This window comes from Ovis aries, chromosome 14 (genome assembly GCF_016772045.2).
Source record: "Ovis aries strain OAR_USU_Benz2616 breed Rambouillet chromosome 14, ARS-UI_Ramb_v3.0, whole genome shotgun sequence".
NCBI classification, from domain to species: Eukaryota; Metazoa; Chordata; class Mammalia; order Artiodactyla; family Bovidae; genus Ovis; species Ovis aries.
Genome location: NC_056067.1, coordinates 58,236,388 through 58,252,987, shown reverse-complemented (window position 1 = coordinate 58,252,987; position 16,600 = coordinate 58,236,388). Strand labels below are relative to the sequence as shown.

At 40.3% G+C, this 16,600-nt stretch overlaps 2 protein-coding genes across 2 annotated transcripts in view; both read right to left on the bottom strand.

Moving 5' to 3' along the window:
• LOC114117911 (vomeronasal type-1 receptor 4-like) overlaps positions 1-16,600 on the bottom strand; it is a 51,662-nt gene that overhangs the window by 17,021 nt on the left and 18,041 nt on the right. The gene's annotated exons all lie outside the window — the stretch shown is intronic.
• The window catches only part of LOC101105099 (vomeronasal type-1 receptor 4), a 47,803-nt gene that overhangs the window by 17,021 nt on the left and 14,182 nt on the right, over positions 1-16,600 (bottom strand). The window contains exon 2 of the mRNA XM_012094702.4: positions 429-14,477. Within this exon, the coding sequence (XP_011950092.2) occupies positions 12,725-13,654 (930 nt within the window). The 5' untranslated portion in view covers positions 13,655-14,477 and the 3' untranslated portion in view covers positions 429-12,724. The remainder of the gene's footprint in view (positions 1-428; positions 14,478-16,600) is intronic.

Here is a 16,600-nt window from a genome sequence, read left to right as displayed (position 1 = left end):
GGAGATGGCTTTCGAATCTGATTAGAAGTAAAGACACTAATGAGTTGATTTTCAGCGGTAAGGAGAGCACGGATAGTCCATGTTCTGATTCAGCAGTACAGACTTGGAACACATCTGCATGGGATAGTCCCCATCACGTCTTGAAGTCATGTCTGCCTCTTTGTTATCCCATGGAATGTAACCTGCCAGGCTCCTCTATCCATGGGATTCATCACCTCTTAGAAGAAGTAAGTTCCTTGGTGACTTTGTTTACAATACTTTTGAACTTTGGGGAGAAAGTAATGAATGTAATAACATTGGCTGCTTGCTCTTAATGTTGCTGGACTAAGAGGTGAGTGAAAATGTTGAGCTCAGGGACTGGAATGCCCTGTTTCAGCACTCTATAAAGGACCCAAGGCTTCTGTGTGTGCCCTGAAGGAGACCCTTACCTTTTCCCACCACTGGGCTGAGGCTTCCCAGGTGGCATTAGTGGTAAAGATCCTGCCTGGCAATGCAGGAGACATAAGAGAAGTGGGTTCAATCCTTGGGTCAGGAAAATCCCCTGGAGGAAGAAATGACAACCCACTTCAATATTCTTTGGACAGAGGAGCCTGGAGGCCTACAGTCCATAGAGTCACTTAGAGTCGGACACAAATGAAGCGACATGGCATGCATGCACCACTCAGCTGAGATTGCTGAAAACCAAGCAGAGAATCACACCCTCTTGGTATTCATTCCAAGAGATAACTCAGGAGAAAAACTGTGCAGTTAACTCAAATATGTATTGGGAATTCTAGTCATGGTTTTCTTTTTTCTTTTTTTAAGAGGATTTTATTTTAGAACAGTTTTTGGCTTACCAAAATGGCAAGACTATACAGAGTTCCCACAGATTCCATACTCAGTGCACTAACTCTGAAAATCTTATGTGTGTTAAATTGTCATAATTAATGATTACATTGTGTTAACTAAAGTCAACACTTTTTTCAGATTTTGCTCATTTTTTCCTTTATATCCATTTTCTTTTCCAAGAACTCTTCCAGATACCAAATCTCAAGTTGTAATCACCTCTCCAAACGCTCCCCTTTGCTGGGACAATTAGTCAGATATTCCTCAGGTTTAATGAGGTGACTGATTTGAGGAGCACTAGAGTGGCACCCCTGACTGTGTGGATCACAATAAACTGTGGAAAATTCTGAGAGAGATGGGAATACCAGACCACCTGACCTGCCTCTTGAGAAATCTGTATGCAGGTCAGGAAGCAAAAGTTAGAACTGGACATGGAACAACAGACTGGTTCCAAATAGGAAAAGGAGGACATCAAGGCTGTATATTGTCACCCTGCTTATTTAACTTCTATGCAGAGTACATCATGAGAAATGCTGGACTGGAAGAAACACAAGCTGTAATCAAGATTGTCAGGAGAAATATCAATAACCTCAGATATGCAAATGACACCAGCCTTATGGCAGAAAGTGAAGAGGAACTAAAAAGCCTCTTGATGAAGGTGAAAGAGGAGTGAAAAAGTTGGCTTAAAGTTCAACATTCAGAAAACAAAGATCATGGCATCCAGTCCCATCACTTCATGGGAAATAGATGGGAAAACAGTGGAAACAGTGTCAGACTTTATTTTTCTGGGCTCCAAAATCACTGCAGATGGTGACTGCAGCCATGAAATTAAAAGACACTTACTCCTGGGAAGAAAAGTCATGAGCAACCTACATAGTATATTCAAAAGCAAAGACATTACTTTGCCGACTAAGGTCCGTCTAGTCAAGGCTAGGGTTTTTCCTGTGGTCATGTATGGATGTGAGAGTTGGACTGTGAAGAAGGTTGAGCGCCAAAGAATTGATGCTTTTGAACTGTGGTGTTGGAGAAGACTCTTGAGAGTCTCTTGGACTGCAAGGAGATCCAACCAGTCCATTGGGATCCCTGGGATTTCTTTGGAAGGAATGATGTTAAAGCTGAAGCTCCAGTAGTTTGGCCCCCTCATGAGAAGAGTTGACTCATTGGAAAAGACTCTGATGCTGGGAGGGATTGGAGGTAGGAGGAGAAGGGGACAACCGAGGATGAGATGGCCTGATGGCATCACTGACTCGATGGGTGCAAGTCTGAGTGAACTCTGGGAGTTGGTGATGGACAGGGAGGCCTGGCGTGCTGTGATTCATGGGGTTGCAAAGAGTTGGACACGACTGAGCAACTGAACTGAACTGAGAGTGGCACCCCACTCCAGTACTCTTGCCTAGCAAATCGCATGGACGGAGGAGCCTGTTAGGCTGCAGTCCATGGGGTCGCTAGGAGTTGGACATGACAGAGACTTCACTTTCACTTTTCACTTTCATGCTTTTGAGAAGGAAATGGCAACCCATTCCAGTGTTCTTGCCTAGAGAATCCCAGGGACGGGGGAGCCTGGTGGGCTGCCGTCTATGGGGTCGCACAGAGTTGGACATGACTGAAGCGACTCAGCAGCAGCAGCAGCAGCAGTGGGCTTCCCTAGTGGCTCAGTGGTAAGGAATCTGCCTGCCAATGCAGGAGATGCAGGTTCAGTCCTTGGGTTGGGAAGATCCCTTGGAGGAGGAAATGGCAAACCACTCAAGTATTCTTACCTGGGAAACCCCAGAGGAAAGAAGCCGGGTCGGCTACTGTCTGTGGGGTCACAGAATAGTTGGACATGACTGAATGAATAAAAAACAAAATAATAAAATTTTCTAGTTCTATATGATACTCCAGGAATAATATATAGATATATATATATCCTGTTCTGTCTTGGTCCCAGCTTCAACCATCACTCCACAGAGCAGCAGCTGCTTTTGTTAGTGAATGGTGTGATGAAAGACAACATGCACTGTTCACGTGCTCATGGCTACTGGGTATTTGAGAGGTGGGGTTGTAAACAGACAGCCCAGGGACAGAACATTGAGACAAATAGGCTATTTTTCAAACTTTAAAATCTGATGAAATTTACCTTCCTAGGATTTTCAGCTGCTTTGGACAGATGATTTGTTTCTTCTTTCTGATTTCTTGTTTTGGTAATGAGAATGTCCATCTTATTCAATCTCATTATTGTAATTTGGTTCGCACATTATATGTCTGCTTTCAAAAAAAGAAGAAAATAGAGGAAACAGGCTCCTTGATTTCAGACTATACTACAAAGCTACAGTCATCAGTACAGTATCCACCTGGCACAAAAACAAACACATAGAAAACTGGACTAGAACAGAGAGCCCAAAAATAAATCCATGTCCTATTGGCCATTTAATCTATGACAAAGAAGGCAGGACTATATACTGGAGAAAAGATAGTCTCTTCCAGAAGTGTAATGGGGGGTGGAATTGTAGGCCTGAGAGAGGTTAATAGGGAGGGGTTATGAGTATACTTATGGCTGATTCATGCTGTTGTGCAGCACACAGCACTAACTAACACAACAATGTAAAGCAATTATCCTCCAATCAAAAACAAATTTAAAAAAGTGATACTGGCCTGCTATGTGTAAAAGAATGAAATTATCTGAATATTTTCTCAAAGTGTATACAAGAATAAACACAATCCCTAGAAGGAAATATATCCAGAACACTTTTTGTCATAAAAGGTAGCAGTGTTTTTGGGAGTCTGTCTTCTAAAGCAAAGGAAACAAAAGCAAAAATAAACAAATGAGACCTCAGTTCAGTTCAGTTGCTCAGTCGTGTCTGACTCTTTGTGACCCCATGGACTACAGCATACCAGGCTTCCCTGTCCATCACCAATTCCTGGAGCTTGCTCAAACTCATGTCCATTGAGTCAGTGATGCCATCGAACCATCTCATTGCCTGTCATCCCCTTCTCCTCTTGCCTTTAATCTTTCCCAGCATCAAGGTCTTTTATAATGAGTTAGTTCTTCACATCAGGTGGCCAAAGTACTGGAATTTCAGCTTTAGCGTCAGTTCTTCCAATGAATATTCAGAACTGATTTCCTTTAGGATTGACTGGTTTGATCTCCTTGCAGTCCAAGTGACTCTCAAGAGTCTTCTCCAATACTACATTTCAAAAATGAGACCTAACTAATGAGGTGGATGAAACTGGAGCCGATTATACAGAGTGAAGTAAGCCAGAAAGAAAAACACCAGTACAGTATACTAACGCATATATACGGAATTTAGAGAGATGGTAATGATAACCCTATATGCAAGACAGCATAAGAGACACAGATGTATAGAACAGTCTTTTGGACTCTGTGGGAGAGGGAGAGGGTGGGATGATTTGGGAGAATGGCATTGAAACATGTATAATATAAGAAAGGAATCGCCAGTCTAGGTTCGATGCAGGATACAGGATGCTTGGGGCTGGTGCACTGGGATGACCCAGAGGGATGGCATGGGGAGGGAGGTGGGAGGGAGTGTTCAGGATAGGGAACACGTGTACACCCGTGATGGATTTATGTTGATGTATGGCAAAACCAATACAATATTGTAAAGTAATTAGCCTCCAATTAAAATAAATAAATTTAAATTAAAAAAATCTTTTGCACATAAAAGGAAGTCATTGACAAAAGAAGATAACATCCTGAATCAGATAAAATAGTTTCCAAGAATGTGACAGATAAGGAGTTAATAGTCAAATGTATGCACAGTTCATACAACTCAATACTAAAATCAAAAGCAATGTGGTAGAAAATGGGTGGAAAACCTCAATAAACACTATTCCAAAGAAGACGTGCAGATGGCCCACAGGCACATGGAAAGATGCTCAACATCATTATCCATTAGAGAAATGCAGACAATACCACAGTTATATATCACCCCACATCCATCAGAATGGATATCATCAAAAAGGTCACACATAACAAATGTTGGTGAGGATGTGGAGAAAGGAGAACTTTAGTACACTGTGGAAGGGAATGGAAATTTGTGCAGCCTCTTTTGGAAAGCAGTATGGAGTGTCCTCAAATACCTAAAAAGAACTACCATATCAAGCAGCAACTATATGCCTGAGTATACTTTGGCCACCTGATGCGAAGAGCTGATACATTAAAGAAGACCCTGATGCTGGGAAAGATTGAAGGTAGGAGTAGAAGGGGATGACAGAGGATGAGATGGTTGGATGGCATCACTGACACGATGGACATGAGTTTGAGCAAACTCTGGGAGATGGTGAAGGACAGGGATGCCTGGTGTGCTGCAGTCCATGAGGTCACAAAGAGTCAGACATGACTGAGTGACTGAACAACAATAATATACATCCAAAGAAAATGAAAATACTAACTCACTGAGAAGTGAATGGATAAAGATATTGTACACACACACAGACACACACAGAAATACACACACTGGTATATCAGTCAGTCACAAAAGAATTATATTTTGCCATTTGCAACAACAAGGATAGACATGGAAGCTAGTAAGCTTAGTGAAATAAGTCAAAGACAAATACTGTATGCTATGACTTATATGTGAAACCTAAAATATAAAACAGAAATGAATGAATACAACTAAACAGAAAGAGACTCAGATACAGGGAAGAAGCTAACTGTTGCCACTGAGGAGAGAAAAAGAGGGTGGAACAAGGTACTGTAAAGACTTAGAATTTAGAATCTATATATAACACTAAATCACAATGCTGCATTCATAAAACTAAACTGTAAATCAAATACAACTATATAGAAAAAAACAAATTTAAAAGGACTAATACGAAGTAGCTCACTTGTGTCTGACTCTTTGCAACCCCATGGACTGTAGCCTACCAGGCTCCTTCCTCCATGGGATTCTCCAGGCAAGAATACTGGAGTGGGTTGCCATTTCCTTCTCCAGGGGATCTTCCCTAACCAGGGATCAAACCGGGGTCTCACGCATTGCAGGCAGACGCTTTAACCTCTGAGCCAAGAGGGAAGCCCAATAGAGGTGCTAACTATGGCTAAAATGGCAATCATAATACAATACCTAAATATATTACCATCTTGTACAATTATACATTTATACAATGCTATATGTCAAATACATTTAATTTTAAAAATCAGCTGAAGCAAACTTTTTGTTTTTAATTTTTATTGGAGTATAATTTTCTTTTGTTCTCCTTTTGTTGCACTTCACTTAAATCTGGTCATTTCTACATGAAAATACTTGAGTGTACTAATCTCCATACAAAACAGTATTTCCAATAAATACTGTCATCTCCTGTAATGCATGAGACCCCAGTTCGATTCCTTGGTTGGGAATTCTCCCCTGGAGAATGGATAGGATACCTACTCCAGTATTCTTAGGCTTCCCTGGTGGCTTAGATGGTAAAGAATCTGCCTGCAATCAGGGAGACCTGGGTTTGATCCCTAGGTTGGGAAGATCCCCAGGAGGAGGGCATGGCAAACCACTCCAGTATTCTTGCCTGGAGATTCCCCATGGACAGAGGAGCCTGGCAGGTTACAGTCCATGGGATCTCAAAGGCTGAGAAACTACACACACACATTTTAAATCTCTGATTATATTTTCTAACACAGTTCACTGGTTTCCTTTTCTTTTAAGTGTTCACGTAATTACATGGGGGCCACCAAATAACCCAGGAAAATTCCCTCTCTTGACATCAACTGATTAGTAAACTTAATGGATTTGACCATGGGCCCAAACTGATTCAGCACTCTCCTTCATCTGGGGAAATGGATCCACTGTGTGGAGAGGGAAAACATACTTAGAAGGAAGAGATTCATCTTGGATCAGACCCAAAGGGTTCCAGCACCTTAGGATCAGACACCACTGCCAATAGAATGGTGACATTCACTCAGTAATGTCTCAAATCAGCAGCAATTCCAGCTCTACCATCTCCAACCAAACCCCTACCAAGGTAACAACTGCCAGCACACTCCTGAGAAAAGACGAGACCTGCATCCACCTCAAATCCAGCTCAACCACCAAAGGCAACAGACACACACCAGGTACATATGGGCCCACCACATATCTCCTCAGGGCCACTCTTAGGCAACTGTTTTAAGTAAATTCATTGATGCAGAGAAAATAAGCAAAATTAAAAGGCAAAAGAACTACTCGCAACTGACAGACCAGCAGAACAACTCCTGAAAAACAAATAATAAATCAGCAAGTTATCAGAAAAAAAATTTTAAAAATATATGAACTGAATGAAAGGGGGAAAGTGATGCAAATACTGAATATTTTAACTAGGAACTGGAAAATATATTCTTAAAAATATTAGAAATGAAAAATAGCTGAAAGAAAATACACATAGAAGGGATAGAGAGCAGACTAGGTGATACAGAAGAATGCACACATGATCTGGAAGATACAATAATGAAAATTACCCAATAGGAAGAATAGAAAGAAGGACAATTTTCAAAATGATAGCAACTCAAGAGATCTCTGAGAACAGACCTTATGGACACAGCGTGGAACAAAGGAACAGGTGGAACAAATTGAGGGTGTAGCACTAACAGATATACACTGCCATATGTAACATAGATAGCAAGTGGGAAATTACTGTATAGTTCAGGGAATCCAGCCTGGAGCTCTTTAACAACCTAGAGGGGTGGGATACGCTGGGAGATGGGAGGAAGTTTCAAGAGGGAGGGGACATGTGTATACCTATGGCTGACTCATATTGATATACAGCAGAATCCAACACAACAGTATAAAGCAATTAGACTCCAATTAAAAAATAAATTAGAAAAAAGAGATCTCTGAGATAACGTCAACAGTGAAAGTGAAAGTGTTGGTTGCTTAGTCATGTCCGACTCTTTGTGACCCCTGGACTATAGCCTCTGTCCATGGAATTCTCCAGGCAAGAATACTGCAGTGGGTTACCATTCCCATCTCCAGGGGATCTTCCCGCTCCAGGGATCGAAGCCAGGTCTCCCACATTGCAGGCAGGTTCTCTACCATCTGAGCCATCAGGGATTCAAACTATAAGAGTATTGTAAAGCAAAATAAAGTAAAAATAAAAATGTAAAAGTATGAAAAAAATAAATAAATAAAGCTAAACTCAAAAAAAAAAAAAGAAGAGAGGGATGAGGATGGAAGATGTATTTGAGAAAATATGGCTTAAAATTTATCAAACTTGAGGAAGAAAACATATATTCAGATGCAGGAAGCACAGAGAGTTGATGAACTGAAAACAGACCTACACATATCATCCAAGAAATACCATAAGTTAAAAGTCAAAAATTAAAAATGAGAGAATTCAAAAGGCAGCAACAGAAAAACAAAGAGTCATCTATGAGGGAATCCCCAAAAGACTATCAGTTGATATCTCTGCAGAAACTCTGGAGGCCAGAAGGGAACTGCATGATATAGTCAAGGTGCTGAAAAGGAAAAAGCTGCAATCACAGATATTCTCCCAAGAGTATTCTCCAACACCACAGTTCAAAAGCATCAATTCTTCAGCACTCAGCTTTCTTTATAGTCCAACTCTCACATCCATACATGGCCACTGGAAAAACCATAGCCTTGGCTAGATGGACCTTTGTTGGCAAAGGAATGTCTCTGCTTTTTAATATGCTGTCTAGGTTGGTCATAACGTTCCTTCCAAGGAGTAAGCGTCTTTTAGTTTCATGACTGCAATTACCATCTGCAGTGATTTTGGAGCCCAGAAAAATAAAGTCAGCCACTGTTTCCACTGTTTGCCATGCCCAATACAAGGAGTAACTAAAAGTATAAAGCAAATAGCTATACTCATCATGGTAGAAATTGACAATAATACAAAAATAGTATGGGATGTTAACACCCCAGTTACGTTAATGGACACATCATCCAGATAGAAAATTGGTAAGGCAACAGAGATCTTATGTGGTGCAACAGACTAGCTGAATTTAGTAGATATCTCTAGGATTTTACATCGAAAAACAATAGAAGACACGTTCTTTTAAAGTGAAATGTTCTCCAGGATGTATCATGTGCTAAGCCACAAAACAAGTCTTAACAAATTTCAGTGGATAGAAATCATATCAAGCACTTTTTGAAACTGGATATCAAGTACAGAAAGAAAAATAGGAAAAGAACAAACACATAGAGATAAAACACACTACTAAAAAAATGATAGATTCAAAAAAGATATCAAGAGTAAATCAGAAATTACCAGAAGACAAATGAGAATAAAAGCACAACTTTCCAAAATTGATGGAACACAGTGAACACAGTTGTAAGAGAAAACTTTACATCAATACAGGGCTACTACAAATATACGAGAAAAATCTAAAGAAGAAACCCAAACCCACTTAACTGACCAAATTTCTAGAAACAGTCTCTATGACTGAATCAGGAAGAAATAGACAATCTAAACAAACTGATGATGGGTACTGAAATCAGTCAGTAATCAAAACCTCCCAGCAAACAATGTCCAGGACCTGATGGCATCACAAGGGATCCTGTAAAACATTTTTTAAAATAACATCTATCGTTCTTAAACTATTCCAAAAAATTGAAAAGGAGGGAACACTTCTAAATTTATTCTATCAAGTTACCTTCACACTGATATCAGTACTAGAAAAAGACAAAAAGAAAACAAAAGTACAGAAAAGAAAATTATAGTGTATTTTCTCTGAATATGGTTGAAAATTTTTCAACAAAATATTAGCAGACAAAATTCAACAATCTATAAAAACTATTATAAATGATTATCAAGTAGCATTTTTCCAGAGATGCAAGGATTAAAAATCCACAAATCAATCCATGGGATATATCACATTTTAAAAAAGGAAGGATTAACACATGATTATGTCAATAGATGTAGAAAAAGCATTGACAAAGTCTAACATCCATTCATAGTAAAAAAAACTCTCAGAAAAATGGGTAGAGAGAAAATACATCTCAGCATAATAAAGCCCATTTATGACAAACCCACAGCTAACATCATACTCAGAGGTAGATATCCGAATGCTTTTTCCTTAAAAATCAGAAACAAGAGAAGAATGCTTACTCTAGCCACTCTGGCTTAACACAGCGTTGGAAGTCCTGCTGCTGCTGCTGCTAAGTCGCTTCAGTCATTTCCGACTCTGTGCCACCCCATAGATGGCAGCCCGCCAGGCTCTCCTGTCCCTGGGATTCTCCAGGCAAGAATACTGGAGTGGGTTACCATTTCCTTCTCCAATGCATGAAAGTGAAAAGTGAAAGTGAAGTCGCTCAGTCGTGTCTGACTCTTCGAGACCCCATGGACTGCAGCCTATCAGGCTCCTCAGTCCATGGGATTTTCCAGGCAGGAGTACTGGAGTGGGTTGCCATTGCCTTTCCAATGCATGAAAGTGAAAAGTGAAAGTGAAGTCTAGCCACAGCAATTGGACAAAACAGTGATAACAGGTACTGAACGCATAAGAGAAGAGGTAAAACTGTCACTACTGCAGAGAAATGATCCTTTATATATAAAACCATAATATCTCCACCAGAAAACCAACTAATAAATTCAGTACACACACACAAACACACACACACAATGTGGAATATTCCTCACCCCTTAAGAATAAAATTTTGCTGCTTCTAACATAGATGGACCTGGAAATCATTCTGTTTAGTGAATTAAGTCAGACAGAGAAAGATAAATACTGTATATTATCACTTGAGATATGGAATCTAAAGGTAGTTCAAATGGATGAAAATAATGATGTAGAAAAAGACTCATATATAGAGAATAAACTAGTGTTTACCAGTGGGGAGAGAAAGTGGGAAGGGGCAAGACAGAGTAAAGATTTAGAAGTACACACTGCTATGTATAAAATAAATAAACTACAAGGACATACTTTACAGTACACGGAATATAGCCAATAGTTCATAACTTTAAACAAAGTATAACCTATATATTTAACCACAATGTTGTACCTCTGCCACTACTATAATACTGTAAATCAACTATAATTCAATGAAAAATTTGACAAAAAGAAAACATGCATTGTGATATGTGGTTGTAATGGCAGTCATCTGCAGTGAATTTGGAGCCCAAAAAAATAAAGTCTGACAGTTCCACTGTTTCCCCATCTATTTCCCATGAAGTGATGGGACCAGATGCCATGATCTTCGCTTTCTGAATGTTGAGCTTTAAGGCAACTTTTTCACTCTCCTCTTTCACTCTCATCAAGAGGCTCTTTAGTTCCTCTTCACTTTCTGCCATAAGGGTGGTGTCATCTGCATATCTGAGGTTATTGATATTTCTCCCGGCAATCTTGATTCCAGCTTGTGTTTCTTCCAGCGCAGCGTTTCTCATGATGTACTCTGCATATAAGTTAAATAAGCAGGGTGACAATATACAGCCTTGATGTATTCCTTTTCCTATTTGGAACCAGTCTGTTGTTCCATGTCCAGATCTAACTGTTGCTTCCTGACCTGCATATAGGTTTCTCAAGAGGCAGGTCAGGTGGTCTGTATTCCCATCTCTTTCAGAATTTTCCACAATTTATTGTGATCCACACAGTCAAAGGCTTTGGCATAGTCAACAAAGCAGAAATAGTTGCTTTTCTGGAACTCTCTTGTTTTTTCGATGATCCAGCCACGAAATTAAAAGACGCTTACTCCTTGGAAGGAAAGTTATGACCAACCTAGATAGTATATTCAAAAGCAGAGACATTACTTTGCCGACTAAGGTCCGTCTAGTCAAGGCTATGGTTTTTCCACTAGTCATGTATGGATGTGAGAGCTGGACTGTGAAGAAAGCTGAGCACTGAAGAATTGATGCTTTTGAACTGTGGTGTTGGAGAAGACTCTTGAGAGTCCCTTGGACTGCAAAGAGATCCAAACAGTCCATTCATAAGGAGATCAGCCCTGGGTGTTCTTTGGAAGGAATGATGCTAAAGCTGGAACTCCAGTACTTTGGCCTCGCCATGTGAAAAGTTGACTCGTTGGAAAAGACTCTGATGCTCGGAGGGATTGGGGGCAGGAGGGAAAGGGGGTGACAGAGGATGAGATGGCTGGATGGCATCACCGACTCGATGGATGTGTTTGAGTGAACTCCGGGAGTTGGTGATGGACAGGGAGGCCTGGCATGCTGAACTCCGGGAGTTGGTGATGGACAGGGAGGCCTGGCCTGCTACAATTCATGGTGTCACAAAGATTTGGACATGACTGAGAGACTGAACTGAACTGAACTGAATGGCAGTCATATTACAATATTTATGTGTAACAAGTTACCAAATCTTACACTTTAAATTTACACAATGTTATATGTCAAATATGTTTCAGTTTTAAAAATCTGCTGAAATATAGTTTTCTTTCGGTGTGTTTTTCATTGTACCTCACTTCAAACTGCTCATTTCTACATGAAAATATTTTAATGTGCTAATCTCCCTGCAAGACTCTTTCTAATAAATACTGCCATCTCCCTTAACAATGTTAACTATAAATTTGTAACTGGCTCCCAAACTCTTACCTGATCTTACCTTCAAGTGCTAACCAGGGTATTCTTTACTCTGTGAGAACATTATTTTTTTCAGTTTTATTTCTGACTACTGTACACACTGATCCATTTTCATGTATGCTTTTATCTATAATTCCATACCTACTTCATTTCTGGGAAATTCATTTTGTTAGACTGAAAGTAACACATTTGAACACTTCATAATATGCAGATTATTTCAAGACCTGTTGTTTATTGCATAAATCTGAACTCCTTTTCTACAAGAAAACTTCATTGATACATTCATATTTCATGACACTATATTTCAACTGGTCTTTATATTGAAAAGATGCTTGGCATGTCTGGTATAATATTGAGATTCAAAATTTAAATTAGGATTCTGAGGGTGAATAAATGAACTGGTAATGGCTCATCATAGAAACAAATAAAATTCACACTTTTCTCATAATAGTAAGGACTTTGCATTCCTTATCCAGGCTAAGTAGAGCCTTTGTACACTGGAGTTCTGGCTCATGAGCAGAAAGGGGCTGACAGTAGGGAAGCACGCTGCAATGATTATAGTGATATCCACAAGGAACCGGCTGGGCTGATCAAAAAGAGCCAAAAGAACTTGAAAGATGGAGGAAAGAATATAAAAGTAGACAAAGGTGCTCCCCAGGAGAAGGATAGTTTTAGTAGCTCTGGACTCAGGGGAGGACCTGGAGGAGGCGTCGGTCCTACGAATGTGCTGGACCTGCTGCTTATGTCTGTACAGGATGAGAACCATGGAGCTGCCAGCCCAGAGTGTGAGCCCCAAACATAAAACATCAGGGAATAATAGCAATGCTGCATGCAAGGCATGTTGAGTTTTGTCAGTAAGACCAGAAGAACAGTAGCCAAAATCTATTTCCTTTGTGATGTTTTTGTCACTCCATTTGCCGGTTATATGGAAAGGAAAAATTACATTTACCAACACTTGCAGGATCCAACACAGGAACAGAGAGAGAACCATGTACTTGGGAGCTGTTACTTTCAGCACTGCCCACCTGGAGCTCCGGGGACTGATTGTGATCACCTGAAAGACACTCAAGAGGCAGATGCTACCGATGGACACTCCCCTCCCCACTCTGTGCAGAAAGAAGAGAAGTTTGCAGCCAAAATCACTGCGGATATGCTTCCACCCAAACACTGCCATTGTCTGGGGGACCCCTTTACAGAGGAGGACCAAGGAGTTGGCCACAATCAGGTGCTTAAGGATCAAATCTGTGGACCTTAACCTGTAACCCGTGACGTGAAGGATGATATAACTGCAAAGGAGTGAGAAATTCCCCAGGATTCCAACCACGGTCTGTGTTAAGATGATCATGCCTATTATGAACAAGCTGCCGGCCATCCTCTCAGTTTACAGTCGTTGGTACTTGTGAGTTAGAATGTCCTGCGTGGGAATATGAGGCATGGGCTACATGCATCGTGTCAACTGTAATCCAATATTCTCCACTTAATGATAGTTCCCACTTGGAAATATTTGCTTCTTGTGTTTTCTGTTACCAGCAGCCTTTAAAGGGTTCTATGTATAACATTTAAAGAGAACTAACATGTAAAATTAATTACTGAAGATACTCATGTGATCACTTCTTCTTCACAAATTTATTAGGCAGGAACTGAAGGGACCTTAGTTATACAGAGGAGTGTAACCTCTACCCAGACAGGTTAGGTATTTGTCAAATCTGCTTCTTACTGCAGAGTGAAGACTGAATCCCATTGGACAGTGGTTTGAGGAACTTCCCAGGTGCTTAAATGATTAAGACTCTGCCCTCCATCACAGAGGGTACAGGTTGAATCCCTGGTCCAGGATCTAAGATTCCATGAACTTTGATGCACGGGCAAAGACAAAAAAAAGAGTGCACTGATCAGCAGCCATGCCAAACAGCTAGTTAGTAGCAAGCATATAATAAACCAGATCTATATTTGATTTTGATTTCACAACTCTAGATTGTAGACATGTGGTATTTTGTAATTTTCATATAATGTGATTCCATTTATTTGTAAAGCTTTATTCTATGATACCACGTATTATGGATAAAGTCTTAGCATCTTAATACCTGAACATCATTGCTGGCAGTAGAATACAGCAGGAACCTGCCTCAGGACAAGACAATGTCATGAAGACGAGAATGCTTCACTGTGAGGATGGCCACAGAAAGACTCTTTTGTTCCTATGATAGAAACACAACTAAAATAACATACATTACAGAAATGTTTGAATAATCATATGCAGGCAATAAACCTTAGGGCATAAACACTAGCATGTGATAAAACAGTTTAAGACAAAACAAAATTATTGTCCAATCACATACTGAACCAGTATGTTGTTGCCTGAGCCCAGTGAATATATTAGCAAAGAATTAATATTTGCAATTGACATTACATACAAGATACAGAGGCAAAATTTAGCACTTGTAAAGCATGTATTCTTGTGTCTTTCATAAACTGACATACTAGATTTGTTAGAATGTCAACAAATTGGTGTTTGTGTCTGTTTCTGATCTGATCACTTACCCAGAATCTTGATATGCCTTTCTCTCACAGGCTCTGCTGCTCAGACGAAAGTACAAGAACATACCTTCCAGCTGGCAGGACAAGGGCTCAGTGGGATGGCCACTATACCCAGTCTGTGTGTGAGAGGGAGGCAGCCAGACCGTGATAAACGGGTCTGAGACGCTGTCCTCCCCTCCCATCCTGTCAAAACTGCAATTATCATTTCACCCGCAGCAGCGATGGGAGTGCAGGCCTGGGAGCTGAGAACATTTCTGGAAACTTTTCTCTCAGTTGCTAATTACTGGAAACAATTACAAGTTTCTAGTTAGCACACTCTGGAGACAACTGGCTGTCCTTGAGAGGCATTTTCTTTGCCATGATCCCTGAAGGTGATGGTCTCACGAGGAAGAAATGCTGAAATCACACACATTAGGGACTGACACAAACCATTTGCATCCTTCTGGATTCTTCACTTCCCTGAGATGCATCTCTGCCAATACTAGTACTTTCCTCACCTTCAACCATTGAATGGAACCGTCAATGAAAGTATTGGTAAAGAGATGGAATGAGACAAAATACCTGGAAAGTATATTCAAAGAGACAAAAGAAAAAGAGGGACATCATCAAGAACTCATGATAGGAATCACTGGCACAACTTATATCAATTTAGACTCATTTTCATAATCCAAAGCCAATTATTATGGAAATTTTGTAGGAAAATATTCTTTATTATTATTGAACCCTGTGATAAGAATTGGGTGCAGAACAAAAAATAGAAAAAAGACAGAGGGTTTGAAAATAGTTATAAAATCAAAGCACCTAGATCTGATGGCTTGGTGATTTTATCAGATACTTAATTCAGGACCATCCTGGAGATGAAACAATATGCCACTAAAAACCAGTGCATCAGTGCAAAATTAAAAGACAATCTGAAATGTAAGTAGGAGGCTTCACAAAAAGCAAACACACAGACAACTTGATCATGTACTTCTAACCTCCAGAACTGTGAAAAACTCTGTGAAAAACTGTGAAAACTGTCTATGTTTAAACCTCCCAGGCTTTTGTATTTTATTAAGGCAGACCTAAAATGTAATACAAACTGTAAGAGTCTGTCTGTTTGATCCTGGGACTTCCAAGGGTGATCCTGCAATTTACATTGGAGAAAGTTTTGCCTATGTTTTCTTCTAGCAGTTTTATGGTGTCATGTCTTCTGTTTAACTCTTGGAGCCATGTTGAGTTTATTTTTGTGTATGGTGTGAAGGTGTGATTTGACTTCACTGATTTACATGAGGCTGCCCAGCTACGGGAGAAGAGTGGAGAAATAACTCGAGAAAGAATGAAGACAAGGAGCCAAAGCGAAAACAAAGCCCAGTTGTGAATGTGACTGGTGATGGAAGTAAAGTCCAATGCTGCAAAGAACAATATTGCATAAGAACCTGGAATGTTAGATCCATGAATCAAGGTACATTCAGTTCAGTTCAGTTCAGTTCAGTCACTCAGTCATGTCCAACTCTGCTACCCCATGAATCGCAGCATGCCAGGCCTCCCTATCCATCATCAACTCCCGGAGTTCACTCAGACTCGTGTCCATAGAGTCAGTGATGCCATCCAGCCATCTCATCCTCTGTCGTCCCCTTCTTCTCCTGCCCCCAATCCCTCCCAGCATCACAGTCTTTTCCAATGAGTCAGCTCTTCGCATGAGGTGGCCAAAGTCCTGGAGTTTCAGCTTTAGCATCATTCCTTCCAAAGAAATCCCAGGGTTGATCTCCTTCAGAATGGACTGGTTGGATCTCCTTGCAGT